Source organism: Panulirus ornatus, chromosome 11, assembly GCF_036320965.1.
Source record: "Panulirus ornatus isolate Po-2019 chromosome 11, ASM3632096v1, whole genome shotgun sequence".
NCBI lineage: Eukaryota > Metazoa > Arthropoda > Malacostraca > Decapoda > Palinuridae > Panulirus > Panulirus ornatus.
This window is the reverse complement of record NC_092234.1, coordinates 51,910,350-51,925,508: the sequence shown is the minus strand read 5'-3', so window position 1 is coordinate 51,925,508 and position 15,159 is coordinate 51,910,350. Positions and strand designations below refer to the sequence as shown.

The following is a 15,159-nucleotide window of genomic DNA, read 5'->3' as shown; positions in this document are numbered from 1 at the left end:
GAGATGTATAGGTATGTATATGTGCTGTGTGTGGACGTGTATGTATATACACTTGTATGTGGGTGGGTTGGGCCATTCTTTCATCTGTTTCCTTGTGCTACCTCGCTAACGCAGGAGACAGCAACAAAGCAAAATAAAAATAAAAAATAAAAATATATATGTAATATATATGTAAGGCATGTGTACGTGTAGGAAGAGAGGAAAGTGATTGGTTCTCAGTGAATGTAGGTTTGCGGCAGGGGTGTGTGATATCTCCATGGTTGTTTAATTTGTTTATGGATGGGGTTGTTAGGGAGGTAAATGCAAGAGTTTTGGAAAGAGGGGCAAGTATGCAGCCTGTTGTGGATGAGAGAGCTTGGGAAGTGAGTCAGTTGTTGTTCGCTGATGATACAGCACTGGTGGCTGATTCATGTGAGAAACTGCAGAAGCTGGTGACTGAGTTTGGTAAAGTGTGTGAAAGAAGAAAGTTAAGAATAAATGTGAATAAGAGCAAGGTTATTAGGTACAGTAGGGTTGAGGGTCAAGTCAATTGGGAGGTAAGTTTGAATGGAGAAAAACTGGAGGAAGTAAAGTGTTTTAGATATCTGGGAGTGGATCTGGCAGCGGATGGAACCATGAAGCGGAAGTGGATCATAGGGTAGGGGAGGGGGCGAAAATCCTGGGAGCCTTGAAGAATGTGTGGAAGTCGAGAACATTATCTCGGAAAGCAAAAATGGGTATGTTTGAAGGAATAGTGGTTCCAACAATGTTGTATGGTTGCGAGGCGTGGGCTATGGATAGAGTTGTGCGCATGAGGATGGATGTGCTGGAAATGAGATGTTTGAGGACAATGTGTGGTGTGAGGTGGTTTGATCGAGTAAGTAACGTAAGGGTAAGAGAGATGTGTGGAAATAAAGAGAGTGTGGTTGAGAGAGCAGAAGAGGGTGTTTTGAACTGGTTTGGGCACATGGAGAGAATGAGTGAGGAAAGATTGACCAAGAGGATATATGTGTCGGAGGTGGAGGGAACGGGGAGAAGTGGGAGACCAAATTGGAGGTGGAAAGATGGAGTGAAAAAGATTTTGTGTGATCGGGGCCTGAACATGCAGGAGGGTGAAAGGAGGGCAAGGAATAGAGTGAATTGGATCGATGTGGTATACCGGGGTTAACGTGCTGTCAGTGGATTGAATCAGGGCATGTGAAGCGTCTAGGGTAAATCTTGGAAAGCTGTGTAGGTATGTATATTTGCGTGTGTGGACGTATGTATATACATGTGTATGGGGGTGGTTTGGGCCATTTCTTTCGTCTGTTTCCTTGCGCTTCCTCGCAAACGCGGGAGACAGCGACAAAGCAAAAAAAAAAAAAATATATATATATATATATATAAATATATATATATATATATATATATATATATATATATACTCGTGTACATATTTATACTTGCTTGCCTTCATCCAATCCCAGCACCTCCCTGCTCCACAGGAAACGGCATCTCCAACCCTTGTTGTCAACGAGGTAGCACCAAGAAAACAGACAAAAAAATGCCACATTTGTTCACACTTGGTCTCTAGCTGTCATGTGTAATGCCCTAAAATTAAAGCTCCTTATCCTCGTTCAGGCCACAAAACCTTTTCATGGTTTACCCCAGACATGTCACATGCCCTGGTTGAGTCCATTAACAGCACATCGACCCTGGTATACATCATTCCAATCTACTTCATTCCTTGGACACCCACCATCACTCAAAATATTTTTCACACTATCCTTCCACCTCCAATTTGGTATCCCGCTTCTCTTTGTTCCCTCAGCCTATGACACATATACCCTCTTTGTCAACCTTTCCTCACTCATTCTCTCCATATGTCCAAACCATTTCAACACGCCCTCTTCTGCTCTCTCAACACTACTTTTTTTATTACCACACATCTCTCTCACCCTTTCATTACTTAATCAAACCACCTCATCACATATTGTCCTTAAACATATCATTTTCAACATATCCACCCTTCTCTGTACAACCTAATCTACAGCCAATGCCTTGTTACCATATAATATTGATGGAACTACTATTCCCTCAAAACATATCCATTTTTGCTGATAACCCAGAGGAAAAATAAAGACAGTAAGGTCTAAGTGGTTATCAGCAAATATTAGATCGCATACATCAATGTGACCTATTGCAATATCTATATATCATCCAAGGGGATAGGGGAGAAAAAATACTACCCACATATTCCATTTGAGTTGTAGAAGGTGACTAAAAGAGGTGGGAGTAGGGGGCTGGATATCCTAGTTGGCATGAACAACATTTATGACATTACCAAGAGCATAAGATTGAGGCATTTAGTAGAGTTTATTTGCTTACATATGTTAATATTTCCTGTATGTAGGAATACTAGGCAGACACATTAGAAAGAAGCAGTGAGCAGAAACATTAAATAGGAGCCTCTGAAAACACTATGCTAGAGTTGCCCTTTGCCAGTGACCTGCTAAGGGTGAGGCACTATAGGCTAAGAAGAAGCACTGAAATTCACCAGTTATGGGGACTCTTTGTTGTAGCCATCCCTTTCAGGGAGTTCCTGGAGGGAACATGAATCAGAGATATTGATAAATAGATAGCTAGATTAAAAATTCAACATTGTAATATCATGATTAGTGATCTGAAGCCAAAGACAGAGGCATCTGTATCCTGACACACATATGCTCATTTGCATGAGTTCTTATCCTGAAGCTAAGTCCACAAACTTTCAAGAACTATCTAACTAGTAGTTATGAGGCTGATATGAATGAATTTAAGGTTCACAAACATATAATAGACAACATTATGATTACAGCCCCCACTAGAGTCATTAACATAGAAGAAAGCACTTTCAGTAATAGCTGATTTTTTCTTGTCTTTTAAACTGCACTTGAACTAAACACACAGTTGAATAAGGATCTAAAAGTTTACAGTATCTCACACTGACATCTAATGTCATACCCAGCATTCACTGTCATGGATCTATTTAAGATAAACTAATTAAGATCCAACTAGGTTCATAAACTTCCAATATTGCTTATAATTATCCAGTCTGACCCCATTGATGTCTCTCTAAGTTATCTATTGCAACCTCAAAATTAATGCTGTTTCTAACCTTACAATTTGAACTTTATTCAACCATTACAGAAAAAAAATCACTTCATAAGTTTATTCTGTTTGTTACTTTCACTGTCATAACAGGTAAAAGATTTGCAGATATTTCATTCAAACATGCTAAAAAGTGCAAGCTGAAGGTATGAGAGTCAAGTGAGCTTCCACTGTGCATGTTTTATCATTCATTTTACCTACACCAAAATAATGATCACTGCTTATCATCATGTTTTCTCTTAACCCTTTTTTTGCTATCGTCAACGTGATTCACTGACAGACTCTCTCATACCAACAAAACTATTACGGTCTGTAAAATTACCAGCCATATCAGTCAGCTGCAATGTTGTCAAGGTCAGGCTGGCACTAAGAACACTGCTTTCACTTAAGCTATGAAACCTTATCTTGCCTCTTCTTGGTCAATTTTTGATGATGAAATAGTTGGTGTTCATAAAATCACTCTCTACCCAATCATCGTAATCAACTGATTTAGGATTATCTGCCCAGTCATCCATGGCTAGCAAAAAGCCACTCAATTTCATAACTTAAAACTTGCAAAAATGTGCCTTCAATGCATGGCTAGAAAATAACCAACTGTGGAGAGAAATTATTGAACACTGCCACCTCAGGCACCCTCCACTGCACTTTAGCTGGTAATGCAGCTAAATAAGGATCCAAAAGTTAGCAGTATCTCAGACTAACATCTAATGTCATACCCAATGTTCATTGTCATTGATCTCTTTAATCTAATCTAATTAAGATCCAACAATATTCATACACTTTCAATGTTGTCCATATTGGTACAGTTCTTTAATCATTTAATGTCTAAACAAGTTATCCTTTAAAAACCCCTAAATTCATCCCTCTCAAGTTTCAAGAAACCATATTCATCATAACAAAGATATTCATATCTATTATTCATTTATTTGGCTTTGTCACTGTCTCCCGCATTAGCGAGGTAGCGCAAGGAAACAGACGAAAGAATGGCCCAACCCACCCCCATACACATGTATATACATACAAGTCCACACACGCACATATACATACCTATACATCTCAATGTATACATATATATATATACACACACAGACATATACATATATACACATGTACATAATTCATAGTCTGCCTTTATTCATTCTCATCGCCACCATGCCACATATGAAATAACAACCCCCTTCCCCCTCATGTGCACTAAGTAGCGCTAGGAAAAGACAACAATGGCCACATTCGTTCACACTCGGTCTCTAGCTGTCATGTAATAATGCACCAAAACCACAGCTCCCTTTCCACATCCAGGCCCCACACAACTTTCCATGGTTTACCCCAGACGCTTCACATGCCCTGGTTCAATCCAGTGACAGCACGTCGACCCCGGTTTACCACATCGTTCCAATTCACTCTATTCCTTGCATGCCTTTCACCCTCCTGCATGTTCAGGCCCCGATCACTCAAAATCTTTTTCACTCCATCTTTCCACCTCCAATTTGGTCTCCCACTTCTCCTTGTTCCCTCCACCTCTGACACATATATCCTCTTGGTCAATCTTTCCTCACTCATTCTCTCCATGTGATCAAACCATTTCAAAACACCCTCTTCTGCTATCTCAACCATACTCTTTTTATTACCACACATCTCTCTTACCCTATTATTACTTATTCGATCAAACCACCTTACACCACATATTGTCCTCAAACATTTCCAACACATCCACCCTCCTCCAAACAAATCTATCCATAGCCCATGCCTCGCAACCATATAACACTGTTGGAACTACTATTCCTTCAAACATACCCATTTTTGCTTTCTGAGATAATGTTCTCGACTTCCACACATTCTTCAACACTCTCAGAACTTTTGCACCCTCCCCCACACTATGATTCACTTCCGCTTCCATGGTTCCCGCTGCCAAATCCACTCCCAGATATCTAAAACACATCACTTCCTCCAGTTTTTCTCCATTCAAACTTACATTCCAACTGATTTGTCCCTCAACCCTACTGTACCTAATAACCTTGCTCTTATTCACATTTACTCTCAGCTTTCTTCTTTTACACACTTTACCAAACTCAGTCACCAGCTTCTGCAGTTTCTCACAAGGATCAGCCATCAGTGCTGAATCATCAGCGAACAACAACAGACTCACTTCCAATGCTCTCTCATCCACAAAAGGCTGCATACTTGCCCCTATTTCCAAAACTCTTCCATTCACCTCCCAAAAAACCCCATCCATAAACAAACAACCATGGAGACATCACACACCCCTGCCGCAAACCTACATTCACTGAGAACCAATCACTTTCCTCTCTTCCTACACGTACGCATGCCTTACATCCTCGATAAAAACTTTTCATTGCTGCTAACAGCTTGCCTCCCACACCATATATTCTTAATACCTTCCACAGGGAATCTCTATCAGCTCTATCATATGCCTTCTCCAGATCCATGAATGCTACATGCAAATCCATTTGCTTTTCTAAGTATTTCTCACATACATTCTTCAAAGCAAACACCTGATCCACACATTCTCTTCCACTTCTGAAACCACACTGCTCTTTCCCAATCTGATGCTCTGTACATGCCTTCACCCTCTCAATCAATACCCTCACATATAACTTCCCAGGAATACTCAACAAACTTATACCTCTGTAATTTGAGCACTCACTTTTATCCCCTTTGCCTTTGTACAGTGGCACTATGCAAGCATTCCGCCAATCCTCAGGCACCATGAGTCATACATACATTAAATAACTTTACCAACCAGTCAACAATACAATCACCCCCTTTTTTAATAAATTCCACTGCAATACCATCCAAACCCGCTGCCTTGCTGGCTTTCATCTTCCACAAAGCTTTTACTACCTCTTCTCTGTTTACCAAATCATTTTCCCTAACCCTCTCACTTTGCACACCACCTCGACCAAAACACCCTATATCTGCCACTCTATCATCAAACACATTCAACAAACCTTTCAAAATACCCACTCCATCTCCTCCTCACATCACCACTACTTGTTATTACCTCCCCATTAGCCCCCTTCACTGAAGTTCCCATTTGTTCCCTTGTCTTATGCACCTTATTTACATCCTTCCAAAACATCTTTTTATTCTCCCTAAAATCTAATGATACTTTCTCACCCCAACTCTCATTTGCCCTCTTTTTCACCTTTTGCACTTTTCTCTCGACCTCCTGCCTCTTTCTTTTATACATCTGCCACTCATTTGCATTATTTCCCTGCAAAAATCATCCAAATGCCTCTCTCTTCTCTTTCACTAATAATCTTACTTCTTCATCCCACCACTCACTACCCTTTCTAATCTACCCACCTCCCACACTTCTCATGCCAAAAGCATCTTTTGCACAAGCCATCACTGCTTCTTTAAATACATCCCATGCCTGCCCCACTCCCCATACGTCCACTGTTCTCACCTTTTTCCATTTTGTACTCAGTCTCTCCTGGTCATTCCTCACACAAGTCTCCTTCCCAAGCTCACTTACTCTCACCACTCTCTTCACCCCAACATTCTCTCTTCTTTTCTGAAAACCTCTACAAATCTTCACCTTCGCCTCCACAAGATAATGATCAGACATCCCTCCAGTTGCACCTCTCAGCACATTAACATACAAAAGTCTCTCTTTCGCGCACCTATCAATTAACACGTAATCCAATAACGCTCTTTGGCCATCTCTCCTACTTACATACGTATACTTATGTATATCTCTCTTTTTAAACCAGGTATTCCCAATCACCAGTCCTTTTTCAGCACATAAATCTACAAGCTCTTCACCATTTCCATTTACAACACTGAACACCCCATGCACACCAATTATTCCCTCAACTGCCACATTACTCACCTTTGCATTCAAATCACCCATCACTATAACCCGGTCTTGTGCATCAAAACTACTAACACATTCACTCAGCTGCTCCCAAAACACTTGCCTTTCATGATCTTTCTTCTCATGCCCAGGTGCATATGCACCAATAATCACCCATCTCTCTCCATCCACTTTCAGTTTTACCCATATCAATCTAGATTTCATTTTCTTACACTCTATCACATACTCTCACCACTCCTGTTTCAGGAGTAGTGCTACTCCTTCCCTTGCTCTTGTCCTCTCACTAACCCCTGACTTTACTCCCAAGACATTCCCAAACCACTCTTCCCCTTTACCCTTGAGCTTTGTTTCACTCAGAGCCAAAACATCCAGGTTCCTTTCCTAAAACATACTACCTATCTCTCCTTTTTTCTCATCTTGGTTACATCCACATACATTTAGACACCCCAATCTGAGCCTTTGAGGAGGATGAGCACTCCCTGTGTGACTCCTCCTTCTGCTTCCCCTTTTAGAAAGTTAAAATACAAGGAGGGGAGGGTTTCTAGCCCCTTGCTCCCATCCCCTTTAGTCGCCTTTTACGACACATGAGGAATGTGTGGGAAGTTTCTTTCTCCCCTATCCCCAGAGATATTTATATAATAATGATACAATTATCACTTCAGAAATAAATTCTGTACGTTACTTTCGCTGTAATAACATGTAGATTTGTAGATACTTCACCAAAACACACTAAAAAGTATGAGTTAAAGGCTTGAGTAACATGTAAACAGCCTTGGAGCACGATTTATCACATATCTACCCACAATGAGATACAGACTACTCAATTTATTGTTTTCTCTTAAAAAAGTCTTTTACTGCTATATCAAATGTGATTTACTGATAAATTTTTCATGGCTGCTAAACTATAAAAGTTCATAAAATTACCAGCAGGATCAGTTAAACTACAATGTTGTCAAGGTCAAGAGGGTGCTGGCAACAATGACTCCACTTTTGCTAGAAAACCTTCTGACTTAACTTGGTCAACTTTTGACCCTGAAATGGTTAGTGTTTATAAAATCTCCCTCTCCATAATACAAAGACAAGTGATAATTCAGGATCATCGGCCTGGTCATCTTGCTCCAACTGAAAGCAAGTCTATTTCCTTCGTAGAAAACTCAAGTAAATGTTCTTTTGTTGGCACGGCTACTGGACACTACCATCTCAGTCGCTATTGAAGTTTAGTGCACTGATTTAAAACTAAGGAACAAAACTTGAAGCCTAAGTATCTGTCTGAAGGCTTTTAAAGCACTGACACATTCCATTTTTTCTTTTAACTGTCATAACACATCAGCTACAAAATCTGATTTCAAAATGGGCACATGAAGCAATAACAAAGAAAGAAACATCTCTACACTGTACATAAACTAACTGAAGGTTGTATTGCAAGAAATATTCTGTTTAGGATATGATGTATGGTGGACATTCAAATTCAATGTATCCTGGAAATGCTCATCACTTTGAAGAGGCTTTGGTTAATTGGTAGCAATCCATTCTATCACATCACAGTCACCAACTCCCAGTGCTGTTAGTCCCTATAAAACATTTAAGAGTTTCAAATCTACCTGCTTTAAGATAATAATTCCTATTTTTTAATCAACAGTAATTACTTTCTTTGCATTGAAATACATACATTGCAAAGTTAAATATACATTAGATATTTATGTTATATCCTGACCGTAATTCCTGGTTCTCCTTTAAGGCCCTGAGGTCCTCTTGGTCCACGATCACCCTGTAAGCCTGGAGGGCCTGGTTTGTTCAAAGGATCTCCAACTTGTACATAATCCTGACCAGGTAGACCTGGTTCTCCTTTGTCACCCTGCTCACCTAGACGACCAGGTTCTCCAGGTTCCCCCTTCTTACAACGTCCAGGTTCACCTTTACGACCAATGATACCATCCAGACCTCTTTGACCTGCAACAAATTAGTGAATGAAGGTTTCTAAAGTAAATATCCATAAAAGCTATACTATATGAATCCATTTGCAAAGTTACCTCAAGCTAGTCATATCCTTATTACAGGCACTTTGTGCAGCATACAACACATTACACATTGCCCAGTTTGGACACCTGGTTTGGCAACAAGATGAGAGCTTTTTCATACAGTATGTGCCTCTCAAAATAATGATAATTACCAAATTACATTATCAATGTGTATGGCAGGGTGAAGTGTTATACTCATGGGACCCCCATCTCCTGGACACACAAATGACACTTGCCAAGGTCTTAAGGTACTATGCATGTTCACTGTTGCATACTTCAACACATGAAAGCTAACATGGATGATCCTGATGATGAGCCAAATGACTAGGCTGAGAATCTTGAGCTATGCCAACCTCAAAACTATGATGAGGAGAGATGACAATGAATGAAAGAAGGGGTAGGAGAAGTGTGATATCAAGCAAGAGAGGACCATCCAACCATCCATGAGCAACAGGAAATTATATTTCTTCTGAGTTAGGAGGAGGACCTTCATGGTGCAGTGATTAGTGTTGCTGACTGTGATGCATTCAAGGGCCATCCACGATCATGCACATATGTTTGAATCCTGGTTGTGGCAGTAGGTCCACAGTCAACTCGGTTATTTATCGGCCCTTAGGAGTTGGTTGATAAAATGGGTACCTAGCTTAGGTTAGGGTATATATCTATACATAGTATTAATGAGATGGCCTTGATTTGGGTATTCAGTTGCTTGTGCCATCTCAGCTAACATGAAAAAAAATTAACAAACAGACATGTTCCTGAACTAGCTGCAGTTCAAGGGTGGAAGCAGTCCACTAGCACCCCCAGTATTATATGAGTAACAAAGTTCCCAAACTGAAGCTATATACGAGAGAAGACTGTGCTGAATTATTTACCGTCAGGTAGGAAAACTTAGCTGAGGGAAACACTCTCAGAGCAACTAAAAATATTGCATTTCTTTATCCTTTGAGGAGAAGGTGGCTGAGATCCTTAACTGGCTTGACAAGTCAACCAAGTCATATGACATGATAAAGGATATTCTACTAAAACCTAAAGAGCTTACCAAGGAGAAAGTAAAGAGCCATTCCATTTGGCATTTCTACAAGACAGTGCAAACACAGCCTAGTTTGGATAGGCTCTAGGGCTCTCTAACGGACTTGCTCACGATGGTCATATACCAATCAACATGCAAAGTTTTAAGTGAAAACAGTTACTTCATGGATATCCTTAATACATAGACAATGCAGTATACAACACAATACAAATCTGCAAATGTGGCAGTTTGCCCAGTTCAGACACTTGGTTTGGCAACAAATGAGGAGCCCTTTCACAAAGTATGTGCCTGAGAAAAGTTTTTACCAAGGATATAAGGCATGTGTACGAGTAGGAGAGGAAAATGATTGGTTCCTAGTGAAGGTTGGTTTGCGGCAGGGGTGCATGATGTCTCCATGGTTGTTTAATTTGTTTAAGGATGGGGTGGTTAGGGAGGTGAATGCAAGAGTATTGGAGAGAGGGGCAAGTATGCAGTCTGTTCTAAGAGGGCTTGGGAAGTGAGTCAGTTGTTCGCTGATGATACAGCACTGGTGGCTGATTTAGAAGAGAAACTGTATAAGTTAGTGAATGAGTGTAGTAAAGTGTGTGAAAGAAGAAAGCTGAGAGTAAATGTGAAGAAGGGCAAGGTTAATAGGTTCAGCAGGGTTAACGGACATGTAAATTGGGAGGTAAGTTTGAATGGATAAAAACTGGAGGATGTGAAGTGTTTTAGGATCTGGGGGTGGACTAAGCAGTGGATGGAACCATGGAAGCATAAGCGAGTCACAGGTGTGGGAGGGAACGAGGGTTCAGGGAGCGTTGAAGAATGTGTGGAAGGCAAGCGTGTTATCTCGGATAGCAAAAATAAGTATGTTTAAAGGAATAATGGTTCTAACTACATTATAAGGTTGTGAGGCATGGGCTACAGATAGGGTTGTTTGGAGGAGGGTGGATGCATTGGAAATAAATTGTTTGAGGACAATATGTGGTGTGAGGTGGTTTGATCGAATAAGTACTGAATGGGTAAGAGAGGTGTGTGGTAATAAAAAGTGTGGTAGAAAGAGCAGAAGAGGGTGTATTGAAATGGTTTGGACACATGGAGAGAATAAGTGAGGAAAGATTGACAAAGACGATATATGTGTCAGAAGTGGGAGACCATATTGGAGGTGGAAGGATGGAGTGAAAAAGATTTTGAGCGATCGGGGCCTGAACATATGGGAGGGTGAAAGGCATGCAAGGAATAGAGTGAACTGGAATGATGTGGTATACCGGGGTCAACATGCTGTCAATGGATTGAACCAGGGCATATGAAGTGTCTGGGGTAAACCATGGAAAGGTCTATGGGGCCTGGATGTGTAAAGGTAGCTGTGGTTTCAGTGGATTACACATGACAGCTAGAGACTGAGTGTGAACAAATGTGGCCTTTTTGGTCTGTTCGTGATGCTGCCTCACTGGAGGAGGAGGAGAATACTATTTCATTTGTGGCGGGGTGGCAATGGGAATGGATGAAAGCAGCAAGTATGGATATGTACATGTGTTATATGTATGTCTGTGTATGTGTATGCATGTATATGTTGAAATGTATATGTATGTATATGTGTGTGTGTGTGTGCGCGTTTATGTATATATATATATATTTTTCTTCTTTCAAACTATTCGCCATTTCCCGCGTTAGCGAGGTAGTGTTAAGAACAGAGGACTGGGCCTTTGAGGGAAATCCTCACCTGGCCCCCTTCTCTGTTCCTTCTTTTGGAAAAAAAAAAATTATATATATATATATATATTTTTTTGCCGCTGTCTCCTGCGTTTGCGAGGTAGCGCAAGGAAACAGACAAAAGAAATGGCCCAACCCACCCCCATACACATGTACATACATATGTCCACACACGCAAATATACATACCTACACAGCTTTCCATGGTTTACCCCAGACGCTTCACATGCCCTGATTCAATCCACTGACAGCACGTCAACCCCAGTATACCACATCGATCCAATTCACTCTATTCCTTGCCCTCCTTTCACCCTCCTGCATGTTCAGGCCCTGATCACACAAAATCTTTTTCACTCTATCTTTCCACCTCCACTTTGGTCTCCCACTTCTCCTCGTTCCCTCGACCTCCGACACATACATCCTCTTGGTCAATCTTTCCTCACTCATTCTCTCCATGTGCCCAAACCATTTCAAAACACCCTCTTCTGCTCTCTCAACCACGCTCTTTTTATTTCCACACATCTCTCTTACCCTTACGTTACTTACTCGATCAAACCACCTCACACCACACATTGTCCTCAAACATCTCATTTCCAGCACATTCATCCTCCTGCGCACAACTCTATCCATAGCCCATGCCTCGCAACCATACAACATTATATATATATATTTATTCTATTTATTTATTTTGCTTTGTCGCTGTCTCCCGCGTTAGCGAGGTAGCTCAAGGAAACAGACGAAAGAATGGCCCAACCCTCCCACATACACATGTATATACATACACGTCCACACACGCAAATATACATACCTATACATTTCAATGTACACATATATATGCACACACAGACATATACATATATACACATGTACATAATTCATACTGTCTGCCTTTATTTGTTCCCATCGCCACCTCACCACACATGGAATAACAACCCCCTCCCCCTCATGTGTTCGAGGTAGCGCTAGGAAAGACACCAAAGGCTCCATTCATTCACACTCAGTCTCTAGCTGTCATGTAATAATGCACCGAAACCACAGCTCCCTTTCCACATCCAGGCCCCACACACTTTCCATGGTTTACCCCAGACGCTTCACATGCCTCGATTCAATCCACTGACAGCACGTCAACCCCGGTATACCACATCGTTCCAATTCACTCTATTCCTTGCACGCCTTTCACCCTCCTGCATGTTCAGGCCCCGCTCACTTCAAAATTTTTTTCACTCCATCTTTCCACCTCCAATTTGGTCTCCCACTTCTCGTTCCCTCCACCTCTGACACATATATCCTCTTGGTCAATCTTTCCTCACTCATTCTCTCCATGTGCCCAAACCATTTCAAAACACCCTCTTCTGCTCTCTCAACCACACTCTTTTTATTTCCACACATCTCTCTCACCCTTACATTACTTACTCGACCAAACCACCTCACACCACATATTGTCCTCAAACATCTCATTTCCAGCACATCCACCCTCCTGCGCACAACTCTATCCATAGCCCACGCCTCGCAACCATACAACATCGTTGGAACCACTATTCCTTCAAACATACCCATTTTTGCTTTCCGAGATAATGTTCTCGACTTCCACACATTCTTCAAGGCTCCCAGAATTTTCGCCCCCTCCCCCACCCTATGATTCACTTCCGCTTCCATGGTTCCATCCGCTGCCAGATCCACTCCCAGATATCTAAAACACTTTACTTCCTCCAGTTTTTCTTCATTCAAACTTACCTCCCAATTGACTTGACCCTTAACCCTACTGTACCTAATAACCTTGCTCTTATTCACATTTACTCTTAACTTTCTTCTTTCACACACTTTACCAAACTCAGTCACCAGCTTCTGCAGTTTCTTACATGAATCAGCCACCAGCGCTGTATCATCAGCGAACAACAACTGACTCACTTCCCAAGCTCTCTCATCAACAACAGACTGCATACTTGCCCCTCTTTCCAAAACTCTTGCATTCACCTCCCTAACAACCCCATCCATAAACAAATTAAACAGCCATGGAGACATCACACACCCCTGCTGCAAACCTACATTCACTGAGAACCAATCACTTTCCTCTCTTCCTACACGTACACATGCTTTACATCCTCGATAAAAACTTTTCACTGCTTCTAACAACTTGCCTCCCACACCATATATTCTTAAAACCTTCCACAGAGCATCTCTATCAACTCTATCATATGCCTTCTCCAGATCCATAAATGCTACATATAAATCCATTTATTTTTCTAAGTATTTCTCACAAACATTCTTCAAAGCAAACACCTGATCCACACATCCTCTACCACTTCTGAAACCACACTGCTCTTCCCCAATCTGATGCTCTGTACACGCCTTCACCCTCTCAATCAATACCCTCCCATATAATTTTCCAGGAATACTCACCAAACTTATACCTCTGTAATTTGAGCATTCACTCTTATCCCCTTTGCCTTTGTACAATGGCACTATGCAAGCATTCCGCCAATCCTCAGGCACCTCACCATGAATCATACATACACTAAATAACCTTACCAACCTGTCAACAATACAGTCACCCCCTTTTTTTATAAATTCCACTGCAATACCATCCAAACCTGCTGCTTTGCCGGCTTTCATCTTCCGTAAAGCTTTTACTACCTCTTCTCAATTTACCAAATCCTTTTCCCTAACCCTCTCACTTTGCACACCACCTCGACCAAAACACCCTATATCTGCCACTCTATCATCAAAAACATTCAACAAACCTTCAAAATGCTCACTCCATCTCCTTCTCACATCACCACTGCTTGTTATCACCTCCCCATTAGCCCACTTCACTGAAGTTCCTATTTGCTCCCTTGTCTTATGCAGTTTATCTAACTCCTTCCAAAACATCTTTTTATTCTCCCCGAAATTTAATGATACTCTCTCACCCCAACTCTCATTTGCCCTCTTTTTCACCTCTTGCACCTTTCTCTTGACCTCTTGCCTCTTTCTTTTATACCTCTCCCACTCATTTACATTTTTTCCCTGCAAAAATCGTTCAAATGCCTCTCTCTTCTCTTTCACTAATAATCTTACTTCTTCATCCCACCACTCACTACCTTTTCTAATCAACCCACCTCCCACGCTTCTCATGCCACAAGCATCTTTTGCGCAAGCCATCACTGCTTCCCTAAATACATCCCATTCCTCCCCCACTCCCCTTACCTCCTTTGTTCTCACCTTTTTCCATTTTGTACTCAGTCTCTCCTGGTACTTCCTCACACAAGTCTCCTTCCCAAGCTCACTTACTCTCACCACTCTCTTCACCCCAACATTCTCTCTTCTTTTCTGAAAACCCCCACAAATCTTCACCTTCGCCTCCACAAGATAATGATCAGACATCCCTCTAGTTGCACCTCTCAGCACATTAACATCCAAAAGTCTCTCTTTCGTGCGTCTATCAATTAACATGTAATCCAATAACGCTCTCTGGCCATCTCTCCTACT

The 15,159-nt window shown here is 41.3% G+C and overlaps 1 protein-coding gene across 1 annotated transcript in view; it reads right to left on the bottom strand.

The window, feature by feature from the left end:
• Col4a1 (Collagen type IV alpha 1) overlaps positions 1–15,159 on the bottom strand; it is a 417,480-nt gene that overhangs the window by 89,103 nt on the left and 313,218 nt on the right. The window contains exon 15 of the mRNA XM_071667042.1: positions 8,664–8,899. Within this exon, the coding sequence (XP_071523143.1) occupies positions 8,664–8,899 (236 nt within the window). The remainder of the gene's footprint in view (positions 1–8,663; positions 8,900–15,159) is intronic.